The sequence below is a fragment of the Carlito syrichta genome, unplaced genomic scaffold (assembly GCF_000164805.1).
Source record: "Carlito syrichta isolate Samal-C Ts95f unplaced genomic scaffold, Tarsius_syrichta-2.0.1 Scaffold302074, whole genome shotgun sequence".
NCBI classification, from domain to species: domain Eukaryota; kingdom Metazoa; phylum Chordata; class Mammalia; order Primates; family Tarsiidae; genus Carlito; species Carlito syrichta.
The window spans coordinates 1-18,791 of record NW_007246170.1 but is presented as its reverse complement, the minus strand read 5'-3'; the positions used below and the strand labels follow the sequence as shown (position 1 = coordinate 18,791).

At 38.5% G+C, this 18,791-nt stretch overlaps 1 protein-coding gene across 1 annotated transcript in view; it reads left to right on the top strand.

Annotated features, from left to right (window-relative positions):
* Window positions 1–17,289, top strand: part of PAPSS1 (3'-phosphoadenosine 5'-phosphosulfate synthase 1) — a gene marked incomplete at its 3' end in the record, with an annotated part of 107,623 nt that extends 90,334 nt beyond the window's left edge. Inside the window, exon 12 of the mRNA XM_008055995.2 lies at window positions 17,084–17,289. Coding sequence (XP_008054186.2) covers window positions 17,084–17,289 — 206 coding nt within the window. The remainder of the gene's footprint in view (window positions 1–17,083) is intronic.
* Between the last annotated feature and the right edge of the window lie 1,502 nt (window positions 17,290–18,791).

Genomic DNA, 18,791 nt, shown 5'->3' with positions numbered 1-18,791 from the left:
TTTGCATTTCTCTGATGATGAATGAGGCTGAGCACTTTTTCGTGTGTCTGTTGGCTGCCCATATATCTTCTTTTGAGAAGTGTCTATTCATGTCTTTTGCCCATTTTTTAAAGGAGCTGTTTATTTTTTTTTCTTTCAGTGAGTTTGAGTTCCTTGTAGATTCTAGATTTAGGCCTTTGTCAGATATACAGTTGGCAAATATTTTTTCCCATTCTGTAGGCTGTATTCCTGCTCTCTTGATGGTTTCTTTTGTTTTGCTGAAACTCGTTAATTTGATAAGGTCCCACTTGTCTATCTTATTTCTTATTGGCCTTTAGAGTTCTGAATAGGAATTGGTTCCCAGTTCCAATTTCCATAAGGGTATCTCCTGCACTTTCTAAGATTCTTATAGTTTGAGGTTTTATGTTTAGGTCTTTGATCCATTTAGAGTTAATTTTTGAGTATGGGGATAGGTTGGAGTCCTGTTTCAATCTTCTGCATGTGATCAGTCAGTTTTCCCAGCACCATTTACTGAATAGGTCCTCCTCTGCCCAGTGGTTGTTGTTGGAGGTTTTGTCAAAGATGAGTTGGCTGAGGAATTGAGACTTTGCTTCCGGAATCTCTATCCTGTTCCATTGGTCTATGTGCCTGTTCTTGTACCAATACCAGGCTGTTTTAACTGTTTTGATTACTGCAGACTTATAGTAAAGTTTGAAGTCTGGAAGTGTGATATCTCCTGTTTTGTTTCTTCGGCTAACGATTGTTTTGACTATTCGTGGTCATTTATGTTTCCATATGAATTTCTGTGTTGTCATTTCCAGGTCTGAGAAGAATGATGTTGGTAACTTAACGGGTATTGCATTGAATCTGTAGATTGCCTTTGGAAGGATGGATATTTTAACAATGTTGATTCTTCCAATCCATGAGCATGGAATATTTTTGCATTTGTTTATATCTTCCTGGATTTCTTTGAGAAGTGTTTTGTAGTTCTCATTGTAAAGGTCTTTCGCTTCTCAGGTTAGGAAGATGCCAGGGTATTTCACTTTTTTTGTGGCTATTGTGAATGGGATTGTGCTTTTAATTTGGGTCTTTGCCTGCCTGTTGTTGGTGTATAGGAATGCAACTGTCTTTTGCACATTTATTTTGTACCCTGAAACTTTGCCAAAGTCCTTTATCAGTTCAAGCAGGTTTCTGACAGATTCTCTTGGGTTTTCAAGGTATAGGATCATATCATCAGCAAAGAGGGATAACTTGACTTCCTCTTTTCCTATTTGGATACCCCTGATTCCCTTCTCTTGTCTAATGCCCAAGCTAGGACTTCCAACACATTGTTGAACAAGAGGGGTGAGAGTGGACAGCCTTGTCTTGTTCCAGTTTTTAGGGGAAGTGTTTCAAGTTTCTGTCCATTTAGCAATATGATAGCTGTGGGTTTGTTGTAGATGACACTTACTATTTTGAGGTATGTTCCTTCTATTCCTAGATGTTTGAGGGTTTTTATCAAGAAGGGATGTTGGATTTTATCAAAAGCTTTTTCTGCATCTAATAATATAATCATGTGGTTCTTATTTTTACATCTATTAATGTATTAAATTACATTTATGGTCTTGTGAATGTTCAACCAAACCTGCCTCCTGGGGATGAAGCCTATTTGGTCATGGTGGATGATTTTTGAGATGTGTTTTTGTATCCAGTTTGCTAGAAACTTGTTGAGGATTTTTGCATCTATGTTCCTAACGGATATTGCCTGTAGTTCTCTTTTTTTGTTGGGTCTTTACCTGGTTTGGGTATCAGTGTGATGCTAGCTTTGTAAAGTGATTTGGAAAGAATTCCATCTTTCTCGATAACCTAGAATACTTTCAATAGGATTGATGTCAGCTCCTCCTTATACGTTTTGTAGAATTCTGCTGCAAAGCCACCTGGTCCAGGTTGGTTTTTTTTTTTTTTTTTTGTAGGTAGTTTTTGTATGACAGAGTCAATTTCCTGGATTGTTATTGGTTTGTTTAGTATTTCAGTGTCTTCTTGTTTCAACCTGGGGAGGCTGTGTGATGTCAGAAAGTCCTCCATTTCATTTAGGTTATCAAGTTTGTTTCCATATAGGTGTACATAGTAATCTCTGATACTCTTTTGTATTTCTTCGAGGTCAGTTGTTATTTGATCTTTTGTATTTCTGATTCTGTTTATTTGGGCTTTTTCTTGGTCATTCTGGCTAGGGGTCCATCAATCTTGTTAATTCTTTCAAAGAACCAGTTTTTTGTTTTGTTGATGTTTTCTATGATATTTTTGTCTTCTGTGTCCTGTATTTGGTCTCTTATTTTAGTGATTTGTATTCTTCTGTTAAAGTTGGGGTTTTGGTGGTCTTCTCTTTCCAGCTTCCTTAGGTGATTTGTTAGGCTCTCCACTTGTGATCTTTCCATTTTTTTGATGTGTGCTCATAGAGATATAAATTCTCCTCTTAGAACTGATTTCATGGCATCCCAGAAGTTTTGGTAAGATGTTTCTTCATTTTCATTTGTTTCCAGGAATCTTTTAATTTCTGCTTTGATTTCAGAAATTAAAAAACTAGTAGTTGTTTAGCATCATGCTGTTTAGTGTCCATGTCTTTGTGGGCTTTGGGGAAATTTTGTTGGTGTTGATATATATTTTTATTCCACTGTGATCTGAGAGTGTGCATGGCAAGATTTCAACCTTATGGAATTTATTTATGCTTGATTTATGGCCAAGGATGTGATCGATCTTAGAGTATGTTCCATATGGTGATGAGTAGAAAGTATATTCTTTGGTTGTTGGGTGGAATAATCTGTAGATATCTATTAAGTTCATTTGACCGAGTGTCAAGTTTCAGTTCTGGATCCCTTTGTTGATTTTTTACCTTGAAGATCTATCTAGGTCTATTAGTGGGGTAATCAAGTCCCCTGCTATAATAGTGTTAGGGTCAGTATCCTTTTTAAGTTTACTTAGTAGTTGCTTTATAAATACTGGTGCTCCTGTGTTGAGTGCATATACATTTAGGATAAATATTTCTTGTTGATGGATTGAACCTTTTATCATTGCATAATGTTCTTTTGCATCTTTTTAAATTTTTGATAGCTTAAAGGTTGTTTTGTCTGATATTAAGGTTGCACCTCCTGTCTTCTTTTGCAATCCATTTGCCTGGAAACTTATTTTCCATCCTTTAACTTTGAGTCTGTGTGTGTCCCTTGTAGTGAGATGAGTCTCTTGGATGCAGCAAATAATTGGGTCATGGTTTCTTATCCAGTTTTCCATTCTGTGTCTTTTCAGTGGTGTATTTAGTTCATTCACACTCAGGCTGATTATTGAAATGTGATTGTTTATTGCTGTCATGAGGTTCTTATAAAGTTTTTTCTTTGCTTGTTTTCTTTTGGCTTTGGGGTTAATGTATGTGTGTGTTTTCAAGTTTCTTGTTGCATGATATTCTCTATTGATTCTGTGCTCTACTGTTCTCTTGGGAAGTGTGTGGTCATTCTTTTTTTTCTTTCTTCTGTGCTTAATATCTTTTTAAGTATCTCCTATAGAGCTGGTCTGGAATCTGCATAATCTCTAAAGGATTGGATGTCTGGGAAAAATTTTAATTCTCCATCACTGATGAAGCTGAGCTTGACTGGATAGGAAATTCTTGGTTGAAATTGTTTATCTTTGAGGACTTTGAATATATGACTCCAGTCCCTTCTTGCTTGTAGTGTTTCTGCCAGTAGGTCTGCTGCTATTCTGACTGGTTTTTCCCAGTAGGTAGTCTGATCTTTCCCTCTTGCTGCCTTTAGGATTTTTTTGTGCCCACTTTGTGTGGACGAATTACTGTGTGTCTAGGGGTTGGTGTTCTCATTTGATGTCTTGTGGGAATTCTCTGTATCTCTTGTGCTTGACTGGTCACATCTCTGGTGAGATGGGGAAAGTTTTCTTGAATTACTTCCTGGAATACTTGCTCCAAGTGTTTCTCCATTTCCCTTTCTTCTTCTGGGATACCAGTCAGATGTAGGTTTGCCCTCTTGATATGATTGCACATCTCTTATAGGCTTTGTTTCTTTCTGAGGCTTCTTTCTATGTTTTATACAGATCGAGTTAATTCCATGTTCTGGTCTTCAAGTCCTCAGATTCTTTCTTCAGCTAGATTAAGTCTGCTTTCCATGCTTGTCATCTTGTTATTTATTTCCTGGATGAAATTTTTCATTACCAAAATCTCTGTTATAAGTTCTTTCAGTGTTACATTTTGTCTTCTTGAGTCTTATTCCCTCTTTTCATCCATTCCCTAATCCCTGTTGTAATCTGGGGCCAGTTGTTGGTGACTTCCATTGTTTGGGCACCAAGGTCTGATTTTTTAGGAGTTTTGTCTTTGGTACACTTGAAATTGCTTGAGATTTTCCTTTGGTTTTTTCCTCACTTGTGACAGATCTCTTGTTTTTCTCTTTAGTTCTTTATTTAGTGTCAGTGGAAGAGGCTTTCCCTTCTGATGTTTGCTCAGTCCTCTATTCTTTCCTGATCCAGGCTCTGGATTTGTTCTATTTTGAAATAGGATGGTGGATGGGAAGCTTTGCTGTCTGTTGTAGTTTTTGAAATTCTAATAAAGTAGCAGATCAGGTACTAGGATTCAGAAACTTCTTGCAAATGACAGTGTTCACTTATTGTGGTATGTGTTCCCTGAGACCCACTCCCCACCATCACCGTATATGACAATGCAAAGCAGAAGCCAATGCGAAAGACAATTGAACACACACACACACACACACACACACACAGACACACACACACACACACACAGACACACACACAGACATACACACACACCCCAAAACAAACTAGAATACCAACAAAGTGATACAAAACAAACAACAACGACAACAAACCAAGAAAACTTAACACACACACATGCCTAGCATAAAGTGAAAAGAGAAGAAAAACAGAAAGGCTGGAGGGTAGAAAAAAATGGAATTCAGGTCGAACCCTCACACATATATTGACACACACCTTAAACTATAAAAAATGAAAATAAAAAACCCAGAGGAACAAAAGATAAAAAACAAACCAACAAAAACAGCAAAATGGAAAAATGAGCACTCAGCCATTCACATATACACATAAACAGAAAATGACAAATAAAAGAAGAAAGAAACAGAAAAAGAAAAGATAAAATATTTGTGGAGGAGTGGATCAAACCCTCATGTACACATTCTTGCACCAAGGAAAAATATTTTAAAAATAGGTAAACTAACACACAGTCAAAAATTTTTAAAATTTTTATTTTTTAATTGAAAATTAAAAAAAAAAACCTGCCCACTTGTGTCAGGCTCCGTAATTGTTCCTCTAATCAAGTCTCTCCTGCAGAGCCACCTCTTTCACTCTCTGCTCAGTATCCAAAGAAGGGATGGAGGAGGGGCAGTAGAGATGGATGGGCTGCAGTCCTCCTCTCCCACTCTCATATGGTCAAGGAGATCTCCTCTGATGGGGAGGTAAGGAATTGTTTCTTCCCTAGGTATGTACTGGGGGGGTGCCCCAGCCAGGCCTATCCTGGAATGGAGTTCTATTGTGACTGATGTCCAGGCTCTGCCTGGGTTTGTCCCTCTCAGTCGTGACCCAGCTGTGTGGGTCTGACGTTCAGAGGATTGCTGGGGTGGAGGGGGTTTGGGTCAGCTCTGGACTCATCACTGATCTCTTTGGAGTTCTTTCTCATCCTTTTCTGGCCACACCCTTTGTCCCCCTGCTGGATCAGGGTAGGGGGTGGGTTGCCCAGAACTCAGCACTCATCAGGTCCCTCTGCAACCTGTGCTTTTAGGATATTCCCTGTGGGTCACAATCAATCCCTGAGTAGTTGATCCGTCAGTCACAGATTTTGAATCTGTTGCTCCATGGTGAGCAAGTCGCTCTTTCATGCCCCACCTTCAAGATGGTGGTGGGGTGCTTCTCTTGTCCTCTTCCATGGGACTTTGCCTCTGAACTCCCTCTGCAGCTCCTGCTGCCAGTGCCCTGCCAGGCACTGAAGTGGTGAGGCAAAGCCAGGAGCTGTAGTCTCTCTTCTGCTGCATTGGTGAGGGAAAGCCTAGGGCGATATTTTCTCCCCTGCACTTTTGTCCATTTAAAAAAAAATAATGGTGCTCGGCTTCTGCAACCTAGGAAAAGCCAGGGACAAAGCAGAGAAGCTGTAGCACCAGCTGTTGCACGAGAGGCCTGGCCACTTGCTCACCAGTCTCTCCCAGCTTTTTCTTCCCAGGGAGGGTTTGTTGATTAAAAAAAGAAGAAGAAAAGAAAAGAAAAAGAAAGAAAATGATGCTCGACTTCTGCATCCCCGGAATCACTAGGGTCCAAGCCTGGCAGCTGTGGCACCAGTCGCTGCACCAGAAGAACCCTGGCTGCCAGCTAGCTCCCTAACCCTCACTCAGTCAGCCACTCACACGCCCTCTTGCTCACCAGCACATACACAAAATTTTCCATACACTTATTCACATGGGGACTCACATAGTCCAATTGGCTCGGCTGCCATCTTCCTGACCTCCTTGGAACTTTAGTTCTCAACAAATCATTCATCATGTTCAAGATGCTTTTGTAAGCAATGACAGCAGTTATTTAGAAAATCCCTAAAGCATGGAGGGTTCTGGGAATTTTACCATATCAATGCAGTCTTTTTTACATTATTAATTGAAGAAAAATGGGTATCCTTTAAAGAAATTTTAAGATTATGAAACAAAAAGAAGTCAGGAGAAACCAAGTTAGGACTCTAAGGTGGATGTCTAATGATTTTCTATCTAAACTCTCACAAAATTGCCCTTTGATGTGAGGGATGAGCAGAAGCATTGTTATGATGGTAAAAGACTCTGTGGTGAAGGCTTTCCTAGGCATTTTCTGCTTAGCTTTGGCTAACTTTCACAAAATACTCCCATAATAAGCAGATGTTATTGTTCCTTGATCCTCCAAAAGAACGCAAATGTCTTGAGTGTCCCAAAAAACTGGTGCCATGACCTTTGATTTTGGCTGGTTCACTTTTGTTTGACTGGACCACTTCCACCTCTTGGTAGCCATTGCTTTGATTGTGCTTTGTCTTCAGGATCATACTGGTAAAGCCATGTTTTACCTTGTTACATTTCTTAGAAGAAATCCGCTTCAGGATCTTGAGCCACTTGTTAACATTTTCATTGAAAGCTCTTCTCTTACCTGCATCTAATCTAGGCACCATGGTTTTGGTACCCATTAACTGGAAAGTTTGCTCATCTTTAATTTTTCAGTCAGAATTGTGTAAACTGAACCATGTGAGATGTCTATGGTGTTGGGTATTGTTTCTGCTATTACTCATTAGTCCTCTTCAATTAGGGCATGGACAAGATTAATTTTCTTCTTCCAAAATTGATAAGTTGTCTGGAGAAAGAAATGCTGTTATTACCAGTGGAGACTGGGGGACATGTTGGTTTCTCATTTGATGACATAAATAATTCTGGAGAAAATGCACACTTTTAGAAGATAGCATGCTTTTCTGAGTGATAGACAGTAGCTAAAATACAGGGAAGTCTTTTGAGAGTGAATGAATAGCCAAGGCTTTTGAAAAGTGTAAAAGGACTCCCAAATATTCCCTATGGCCTTGGTGTAGAACTCGAGACAGGAGCTATTCTGGTCTATATTTTCTGATGATCTGAAATATGGCCCAGATTCCATTATATTTCTGAACCACACCATGAGAAAAGTTTGCAACAAACTAGGACATTTTTACCCTTGCACAAAATCAGGTTCATCAACATTTAGAAATAATTCTAAACCATGTGGGAATTTTTTGCCTTTTGAAATATGTCTCTCTCTCTCTATGTATGTGTGTGTGTGTAGATATATATATACACTTATATATGTACATACACACATAGACACTGTGATTTCACTGTCTGAAAAAATGCAGCTGCAAAAGTAATATACTGAGAATTGTAAGTGGTAGAAAGAAGCTTTAAAAAAAGAGTTTTAAGAAAAATAAAGGCAATTATATAAACTTTGAGCTGTTTTACCACAAAAGGCGATGGAAACCTTAAAATATAAATTGATTATTAAGGAGAATAAAAAAGTTTTGGGAACAGTTCTGCCCTTTTGTGGTTAAAATTATGTAGACCACCATCAAGTATTGTAATTTACTTAGTCTGGAGAGAGCCTACATACTTGTAATTCTTTTAGAAGCTCCTGACCCTGAAATCTCTGAGGGAGGGCAGCAGTGTCTTCCTACAAATCTATCAAACTTACAGTGTCATATGGAATGCTGGGCCCATCACACTTTTGCTTCTCACCTGGTGTGTGATTTATTCAGTTTGTGTACAAAAGATTATGAACATAATCTTGTTCTGAGAATTAGAATATCTGCATTAAGTCGCTTATACGGTGGCAAGGGAGAGCAAGGAGAGAGAAATGAAATCATTTTGCTGGTGTGTAAATGCTTAAAACTTAGGTGAGTTTCCATTTTGATGAGTTAAAGAAACAGAACCAAATTAAAAAGAGCTGAGCTTTTCTTTTACACTTCTTGTGCCGATATGTTTCATTACTGTGGCCTTTTGCATGATCAGCTTGTTTAATCACACGCAGAACCCTAAAACCCATCTGTGTGTAGTTGACTGATGTGCTGGTAAGCCCTTGATAACTTTGATGTTTAGTTAAATCTGCGCAGTATTGCTTTAAGTCTCTCTTTTAATCATTCAAAAGCTAAATAATTACATCAGTTCTCATAAGATTTTCCAAAGATGCATTCTATATTAGTTGCATGAGTGGCTCATTTTCTTGGAATTTTTTTGGGTTACCAAATCTTAATAAGTTATAACTTGGGACACTTTAAAACTGCCTTAGTTTTCTAACTTTTTATATTTGTGTTCAAATATAATTAAGTTGATGGGAATATGTTGGAAAGTGATTAAAATTTTGTGGCAAGGCGATAGTCTTTGATGTAGTGAGAAAACACAGTTATTAATTATGCACATATGAGGGTGTCTTTTGTTTGATTAATGGACATTACTCAATGCCAGCTTTTATGTAATTAATGATTTTGTAGCTTTTCATTTGATTAAATACCAGTGTAAGACAAGGCTTGGGGGGAAAAGCATTATGAAGATTTCAGGCAAGGTATTATTGATAGGAATTATGATAAAATCATCTGTTTATATTTAGGAAGTTAGGGAGGTTCATTCATATTAGCTATAAAAGGGTGTCAAGGAAATTTAGTTTAAGGAATATAATATTAAAGCCTATTCTTTCAGATATCAAAAACTAACTTTTAGAGGTAACTCAATTATCTCATTTGTATATTTTTTCCTCTTTTATAAACTAAATATTTGTATTTGGGTGGATAGATGCAAAATTATTTAGATTATTGAAATAGCAAACTCAAAAAAGAGAGTATATATGAGTGAGAGTGCCTTATGGGAATAGGTACGTGAAGGGATCAGTGGATGATGTTTGTCATCTGGTTATTTCCTCATTTTTACTAGAGTATTTCTTTCATGTTTTTAAATTATGTACTATTAGCATCATTTTTAAAAACTCTAATTGTAAGCATCTTTCCAGGCTTTTCAGATTCTTTCATTTTTTAAATATACTTTCCACAGGAGAGCTTATCTATTGTTGCAGTTTCTATATGGTGACTCTTAAGCCTATACATCAGGTTTCCTAGCTGCTAATTGTATTAGTTTTCTGTTATTGCATAAAATAGTCATCATAAATTTAATGGCTTAAAATAATACCCATTTATATCTTAACATGGTCCTTTAGTGAGAATACTGATGATCTGAAATGTGGCCCAGATTCCATTATATTTCTGAACCACCATTTCTGGATGGGCTTAGCAGGGTTCTCTGGATGGGCTGGGTTTTTTTCTGAAGGCACTGGCAGGAATCTGCTTTCAAGTTGATCCTTGTCTTTAGCAGAATTCAATTCCTTGCAGTTGTAGGACTTAGGTCTCTTTCTTTTTGCTAGATTTTGGCTGAGGATTGCTCTCTGCTCCTAGAGACCATTTTAGGTCATTTCTTGTCGACCCCTCCATCTCAGCAATAGTACCTCCCTCAGGTTGATCCCTCTCAAGCTTCAAATCTCTGACTTCCTTTCTGCTACCAGCTGTGAAAATGTTTTTGCTGATAAACAACTTGAGTGATTAGCTTGGGTCCTCCCAGATAAGTTTACTATTTTAACGTCAACTGGTTTGTAAATTTAATTGCACTACAAAATCCCTTTTGCCATGTAACAGTATGACATGGTATTAATACCAGGGGGCAGAGGTCATTTGGGCCATATTAGAATCCTGTCTACTGCACTAGTGGACATTTCTGCTTAGATTTCTTGATATTATTTAATGCCTAGGAGCAGCTTTACCTTTACCCTGGTATCTCCAAATCCTAAATTTCTTTAGTTACTTGTTCTTCCCATTATATAGAACCTTAAAGTCCTTTATCCTTTTACCTCACTCTTCACATCCAGGTCTTGCCATACTGACCACTGAAAAAGTTCTTGTATGTATTCTTTCCCTTTATGGCTACATAGTCTTTACAATATACAAGTATCTCTGTAGGTTATTGGGGAACCATCTTTTCTATTAATTCATAAAATGCCCTTTTTAAAAATTAATTTTGATGTTTCTTTTGAAAACGTATAGAAACATGACTATCACTGCATGGATTTTACAATGAGACTTTGTACATATTTTATTGTGGGGAGTTACTTCATGGCCATTAATTAATATATAAGACCTAACCTAAAATCTATTTTATTATCTTCCTTGTATTATTATGCATTTGAATCACAATTAGGGTTAGCATTACTATGTATATTTTTGAAAATCAAATTATATATTATATTTTGAATATACTGGATCTTGTATTAAAATAAGCACAAAACTTTGCTTTGCATTATTCATTTGTTAACTACTTATGAAGTTTTTACTTTGTGCATGCCGTTGCTAGGTGTGGGTACTAAGTTAGAAACAGGCAAATACTGTCACTGTCCTTCTGAGACTTAAGTTCTAGGGAAGAAGACAGATAACAAACCACTGATAACACAATTTAGCACTTGCCAGAAAATTGTGGGAAACTTTGTTAGCACTTGTCTGACCAAATCTTGGGTATCAGGGATGTGTTCCTGGAGCAAGTTGACATTTGGGCTGCGCTTCAACAGGTGAGTGGACATTCCTTTGGTGAAGAAGGGAATAATAGCATTCTGGACAAAAGGATCAGCATATGCCAAGGTCCTGAGGTAAGAAGGATCATAGAGGGTTTGGAAAGAATTTCAGGGTGAAGCAGAACAGAAGATGATGAGATAGTCAGGGACCAGAAAAGGAAATTCTTTGAAAGGAACTGGGCTAGGTAGGAATTTTTGAAGATGATATGTTACACCGTGAACTGATGTAAGCAAGTTAAGGTTTCTGGTAATGAGGTAGGTTAAATTTACAGATGATTTTCCTAAGAAATTAACTAAGAATGCTGGATAAAATAAAATATTTTCCTAAAAGTAATGTGGAGCAGACAAAATGATGAAAGAACTGTAAGGCCAACGCCATTAAGTGAGTGCTAGAACTTCAGGTAAGCTGGGTGTTGAAGCTACTTTTGCCCTTGTAGACTTAGCAAACTTCAGTATTTTCATAGCCTCCTAGTGTAGGTGGGAACAGAAAATACAACTCTGGTTCTGACCCAAGTGGAGACTCTTAACAGGAGACACTCCTATTTAGCTGGAACTCCCTTCCACCTTAAGTGTAAGGGAGAAGCTAAAGGGAACCCAATTCATTCTTTTGCCCCAGGAGATTGTGAGCAGAGCATTGAACTTTTGAACCTAAAGCTCAATGCTCTGCTCAAATGGGCCAAACTCAAATTACCTGGGTGATATTAAAACAGATAAATAAGCAATAAAAAAAGCCTTCAAGCCATGAAATAGTTTTAGCTGGTTCTTGACTAGGCATGCCTCCAGCATTCAGCAGAAGCAAACATTAATCTCCCCAGAGCAGGCCTCAGTGTATTCCTATATATAATTGTATGTACATTATACACAGTTTTAGTAAAAAATGACAGGAAAAAAAGCACCACAAAGAAGAAAAGATGGAAACTATAGTTAGAAGTATACTTGCAGAGACTTCACATACTAGAATTAACAGACATAGATCACAAAATAACTATACTTGTAGTGTTTATAAAAACAAAAACAAGTTTGAAATTCTCTGCATTGAACATAAAAGTATGAAAATGACTAGCAGTTTAGAAAAGAGAAAGATAGGAGGGGAGGTCAGTGTGAAGGTATGTATCAGGACAGGCATGTTTCAGGATGGGTGTATCAGGACAGGGGTGTATCAGGACGGGCGTATATCAGGACAGGTGTGTTTCAGGATGAGTGTATCAGGACAGGTGTGTTTCAGGATGGGTGTATCAGGACGGGGTATATCAGGACAGGCATGTATCAGGACAGACATGCATCAGGACAGGGGTGTGTCAGGACAGGGTTGTATCAGATCAGGATGTATCAGGATAGAGGTGTAACAGGATGGGCGTGTTTCAGGATGGGTGTATCAGGATAGGTGTGCATCGGGACAGGGGTATATCAGGACAGCGGTGTGTCAGGACAGGGGTATATCAGGACAGAGGTGTATCAGATTGGGGTGTATCAGGACAGGGATGTATCAAGACAGGCATGAGTCAGTGGTAGCTTTGGGGATGTTGCAACAGAGAATTGGAGGAAATGGGTTGACTCCAAACATCTTTAGGAAGCACAGTCAATAGGACTGCTAATATAATTGCTATATTATATGAAAGCTAGGAATTTTTTTCCTTACCAAATAAATAAATCTAACACTCCCTACCCCCATTTTAAAACAAACAGTGAGTTCCCAAAGTGATGGGCAGGTATTTTTAATGGAAAGAATTGTAGGTGTAAAGAGTAATGGAATTAGTGTAAGGTTTGTGTTTTGAACAACATTATAATTGTATGCAACGTAAATGTTAAGTTTTCCGTAACAGAATAAATATTTTAAGCCAGGCTCGGTGGCTCAGCCTGTAATCCCGCGCCTTTGGGAGGCTGAGGTGAGTGGATTGCCTGAGCTTGCGGGTTCGAGACCTGCCTGGACAACTTGGCAAGACCTCATCTCTCCAACAAATCAAAAAAATTAGCTGGGCGTGGTAGCGCGCACCTGTAGTTCTAGTTACTTGGAAGGCTGAGGCGTAAGGATCGGTGGAGCCCAGCAGGTCGAGGCTGCGGTGGCCGGGAGTGGCCACTGCATTCCAGTCTGGGTGACAGAGTGAGACTCCAACTCAAAAAAAAAAAAAAGAATAAATATTTTGATCATCAAAGTGTTCTAATGGTAAGATGCTACCTCTGCTCCTACAATTCATAAGACAGTTCATAAGCAGAAGTGTGTGTGTATTTTGCCTCCTTTTATATAACAGTAGAAGATGACCATCCCCTCCCTCATTTTTATGGTAAACTTCCTTTAATCAGTAATGAAATTGATGACATGCAAATGTACATTATTTGTCTTCTTCCTTTCATAGACCTCTCTTTTGAAAATATCCTAGGGAGGTGAAGTTACGTTTTCTAGAAATAAAATGAAGTGATTTTTTTTCCCCTCTGGTGGTGAATGTTAGGAGTGACAGATAAGACACCTTTGAGAGGGTGTTATTATGATATTACACTATAATACTTGGCAATACCAATATGCTGTTTTTAGTCAATCATAATATCTGGGAGAAAGAAGAGGAGATCTGCACTGAGCTGTAACCACCAGTGTTAGACGATATTCTTAGGCTTTGGCTCCAATGTAGAGCTCTAGTGAACTAGAATAGATACATGTAAGAAATAATTTTTTTTTAATGCCAAAAAGCCAAAGTCACTGTGAACCAAATCAGGGAAGCCAAAGGTCTTCTTCTCTATCTCAAATTTGTGGCATGAGTGGACACATCTTTCAGTACTAGAGAAAAAGTAGAAAGAGCAAATTAGACAGTTTTCGAAAGAATATTTTTCTAGTGTATAGGGTAGAGTACTCTAGGTCTCCCTATAGTACAGTACCAATTGTTCTTAATACTCCAGTCTGGTGGAAGGAAAATAGAGCTTCGTCATGTGTGCTCACTGCAGTGGCATGCTCACCACCATGGCAGCCTCGACCGGCTGAGCTCAGGTGATCCTTCTACCTCAGCCTTCCAAGTAGCTGGAACTACAGGCATGCGCCACCACACCTAGCTAATTTTTTTTTTTTTTTATTGTACAGATGAGATCTTGCCAAGTTGCCCAGGCTGATCTTGAACCCCTGGGCTCAGGCAGTCCTCCAAAATGCTGGGATTACAGGCATGCCATCACGCTTGGCAGTGTGTGCTCACTCTTAAGACCTCTGAAATTTCTTCATTGTGGGTGAGTGGGGAACTCTGATTTTGATGCATTCTTGGGTGAATAACAGGTAAATGAAATGATTTCCCCAAGAAGTCAACCAATGAAAACTCTGAAAAAAATTATGAAAGTGTTTCAAAAGAGAACAACACCTGTGTTACCACCATTATTTTTGTGTGGTCTGCTTTTATTCTTTTTCTATCTGTTCATTTAACACAGTTGAGCATGGTTGAATTTATAATAGAGGTTTTTCCCCTGCTGCTTTTTAATTTGTTTACTTTTCATCAGTATCTTTCCATGCTAGTTGAAGTTCTCTGTCAACATTTCAGTGGTTCCTTGTCAGTTTCTGGTAAAATACTGTGCCATAGGTACTCAAGAAGAGTATAAGGTGAGCTTCTCAAATATGCCAATATTGATATAAACCAACGATTCTCAACAGAAGTGATTTTTGCCACCCTATTTCTCCTCCCCAGGGCAAACATACTACAGTGCATGGGACAGCCTCCCAGAACATAGAATATGGTCCAAAATGCCAGTAGAACTGAGGTTGAGAAACCCTGCTAACTGGCATGCTACTAAGAAAAAAAGAAAGAATAAAGATTGTGGTTGAACGAAGAAGGTTGTGAAGGCTCTCCCTGTACTACAGGCTTCCTTACAGCACACTCAGGTCCTCAGGTGTCACTGAGGGTAGGTAGCATCCATCTGCTCATCCTATCCTTTCTCATTCCCTTGAAATGGAGTGTAGTTTTACTCGCCTTTAACCTTCAAGTGCTGTTGAGATCTGGCTGTGATGGCCCCTCAGGCTGTAGAGCTGAGCTGTGTCCAGTCATTGACCTTCTTTCTTACTCTAAAGAGTTTCTAGAAGGAAATAGCTACAAGGTATTTGTCTCACGTCTTGATTTTTTTCTTCTTCTTTTATCTGCTTTTCTTTTTTTTCTGTGACTTTGTGATCTTCTCTTTTTCCTTTTCAGTCCTTTGAAGGTAAGGATGGGACTTACTTTTTTTTTTTTTTTTTGAGTTGGAGTCTCACTCTGTCACCCAGACTGGAGTGCAGTGGCTGCTCCCAGCCACGGCAGCCTCAACCTGCTGGGCTCCAGCGATCCTTCTGCCTCAGCCTTCCGAGTAGCCGGAATTATAGGCATGCGCTACCACGCCCGGCTGATTTTTTGGTTTATTGTAGAGATGAAGTCTCGCTGCCCAGGCGGGTCTCGAACCCGTGGGCTCAGGCAATCCACTCAGCCTCCCAAAGGCGCAGGATTACAGGCTGAGCCACCGAGCCCGGCTGGGTCTTACTTTTTATAAAGCTATCAACCCAGGCTTTCTTTCTTAGTTGCATGCCAGTTAGTAGTGTTTCTCAACGTCAGCACTACTGGCTTTTGGGGCCAGATTCTTCTTTGTTCTGGGGAGGCTATCCATTGCATTGCAGGATGTTTGCCCTGGGGAGGAGAAATAGGGTGGCAAAAATCATTTCTGTTGAGAACCGTTGGTTTATAGCAATACTGGCATATTTGGGGACCTTATCTTATACTCTTCTTGATTATTTTATCATTATTGGTAAGTTAAAATATATTCTTTTTTTTTTAAACTCGAGAGACTCTTTTTACTTTCACATTTGGAGCTGAACTGGACATTTGAGGATACTAATGAAGTGCTGGTTTCTAAATAAACAAGGACAGCCACAGCCACATGTGTCTCAACAGTAGAAAACAAATAATAAATTCTGGTGACAAATATTAAGGAAATTAATATAATTAGAGCAATGTCCTAGTTATCTAGAATTTAGTACTTGGGTTCAACTTAGTTTTCTGGCTAAGTCATAGAAAATTAAGGGCTACTGTTTTTCAAAACCCTTTGAAAATGTCTTATTTCTGTCTGATAGCCTCCTATCTTTAGTTAAAGGTATTATACAGGAAGCAGCACCCAGGGACACCATTGTGCTGCTCAAAATAGTCCACAGCAGTCTGATGAGAGGGGAGTGTTAATGCAACCAAAGTTCAGCCATATGTCTCATACTACATACTTTTATTTGGATGATTGGGTATCTGAGAGCTTATGGGATTAGCTTTCTGAAACTTGGGATCCGTTTATAGTAATCAGAGGCTTCTTTCAGAAGTAAATGAAAAATGGCATACCCTTTTCCAATTGAAAGCACAGAAGCCCCAAATTTTGTGCTTCAAGATATGTATGGATCCTTTTGAAACCTATCCTTTGGCACTCAGTTAAAGAGCCCTGTTCTGCACTGTGGGAGAGTATAGATTTCATGATTCTTTCTGGTAAAGGAAATTGAATTGATTCTGCTGTACACTCTAGGAAACCCTGGAAATTTATTATTTGACTGAATGTCTGATAGGAGCTACTCTTTAGCCTTCACTTAAAAGTCCAGGGTGTTAGGAGGAAAACACAATGAAGTAAAGACTTTGGTTAATTAGATTTTATATAATTAAATTTTATATGTATTCCATTTGGTCCTTGGTTTGAAAATAAAAATTGTTAAACTTTTCATGTTTTTCACCAATTAATCTTTTTAGTCCCTGAAAAGAAAACCACAAATAACTGTTTATCTGGTTTTGAAGAGATAATTTTAAACCTCAGTCTTAAGAATTCTTCTTGGTTTGATGTATGCTGTATTATATATGACCTGCCTTCAAGTTAGATAAAAAGTTAATTAGACCCAAATAGTTATTAGACTCACTTGTAAGTTACCACTGTTATTTTTAGTTCTATCAAAGAAGAGATTGCCTTTGCTTCTCTGAATTGCTCGTTGTCTAGTTAGCATTTTTTTAAAAACTAGTCTAATTGAATATGAACCTTTAAAAGAGGCACTTGAAAGGCCATCTGCTGACCCTAGCTCTTGTCCGTGTGAACAACTTGTACTGGTGGCTCTGATGACTGCATATGTGGAGAGAGGGACAGCAGATGGTTGTAAAGACTTAAAATCTACAACAAGTGGCCAAGAGTCACTAACTTTGGAGTCATTCAAGATGCTGGCCACATGTGGTTAGTGTGTTATTAAGGATTTCACATCGTCTGCTTGTGTTGCGTTATTTTTTTCCCTCCTCCCTGTTGTTCTAACCTCTTCTCTTTTGTTTTTTTTAAGAGCTAACATTCTGTCTGCTATAGATTATAAGAATCTGTAACCAAGTGGTTTTGAGAAGGAAAAAAACAAACATATTTGTGTTTCTTTTACCAGGTGCCATAGAAGATTGGTTAACTAGTGTAGTGAAATGACCCTAATTAGAATTGCTTTGTAGTCAAAGCCTAAGGTCCTTTGTTTAGTAGCCTTTTCTGCTTCTGGCAGATTTCTGATTACTCACAGGTAAAGTTCAGAGCTAAATTTAGATCATTACAGAAATTCCTCAGTTTTTACTTTATTTGGAATAAATAAATTCAGTAAAATAGCATCCATGTAAAGATGTACTTGTGAAAAATATGATTTAAATATAGTGACTCCATGTCAATTCCCTGAACCTAGATTCTGATGAAAAGTAAAATCCTTATGTGACAGAGATAGAAATACAAGTATGAGACGGAGGGAAATGTGTTTTCTGTAGCTGGGGTGGAGTAGAACCACCACCATGTGGAAGCGGAAACTCCCATTCCGTGTGATGAAGAAATGCTTGTGGCATGCAGGGCAGATGGAGTGTAAAATAGCTTCAGGAAAAGAGGTGCCCAGGGACCTTGGTTTAAAAATGCAATTTCAGGAGGAATGCAAGCAAATTTCAGACAGTTTGGCATTCTGGGAAAGGAAAGGACTTTAATTGGTCTGGCTTTTTTCCTTTAATCAAAAAGTTAAGGCAGAGTCATCCAGCAAGCTGCTTTCCTACTTTTTCTTTGTTGCCATCAACGACAAGCACTCTATGCAAGTGGCACAAGTTCTTACTTTTTTTGAAACCTAAGTTTAAACTTGACATAGCCAGAAAGCCCCAGCATCCTAATTTTCTTCAGTGAACCTTATTTGGGGGTCCGATAAGTAAACCTCCTAAAGAATGGAAACTTTCAGTCAACTATTTTGTCAAATGATTCTTGGCTAAACTAACCAATTTTCAATTTTACATCATGTTGGAACACGCATTTTCAAAAACAGTTGAAATGATACCTGGATACCCCTGTAGCTACTTGACTTCCTCGACTTCTCTCTAGCCTTGACTTGTAAGCCCTGTCCTGAGGTGTAACTTTGCTGGCTTGGAGATAAAGTCAGCTAATTGTTGATGGATTCTGTTATAAATTCATTCCCACGCAGGTCTCATTCCCCTCAGAAATCAACCTGGCATCTTTATTGAGAAAGTTGAGTCTATCCTGTATTAAACACTGTATCTTTTTCTAACTCTAAATCATCACTCTCTTTACTTTCCCTGTCTTCTTTTCTTCACTCCTGTCTCTTCCCCTTCTCAAAGCCCTTCTCCCTGTGTTCTTCATCCTGGACTTCCTTCTCCATCTTTTCTTTCTCTCATTTCCTTTCTCCAGGCTTTCATCCTTCTCCCCCTTCTCATTCTTGCCAC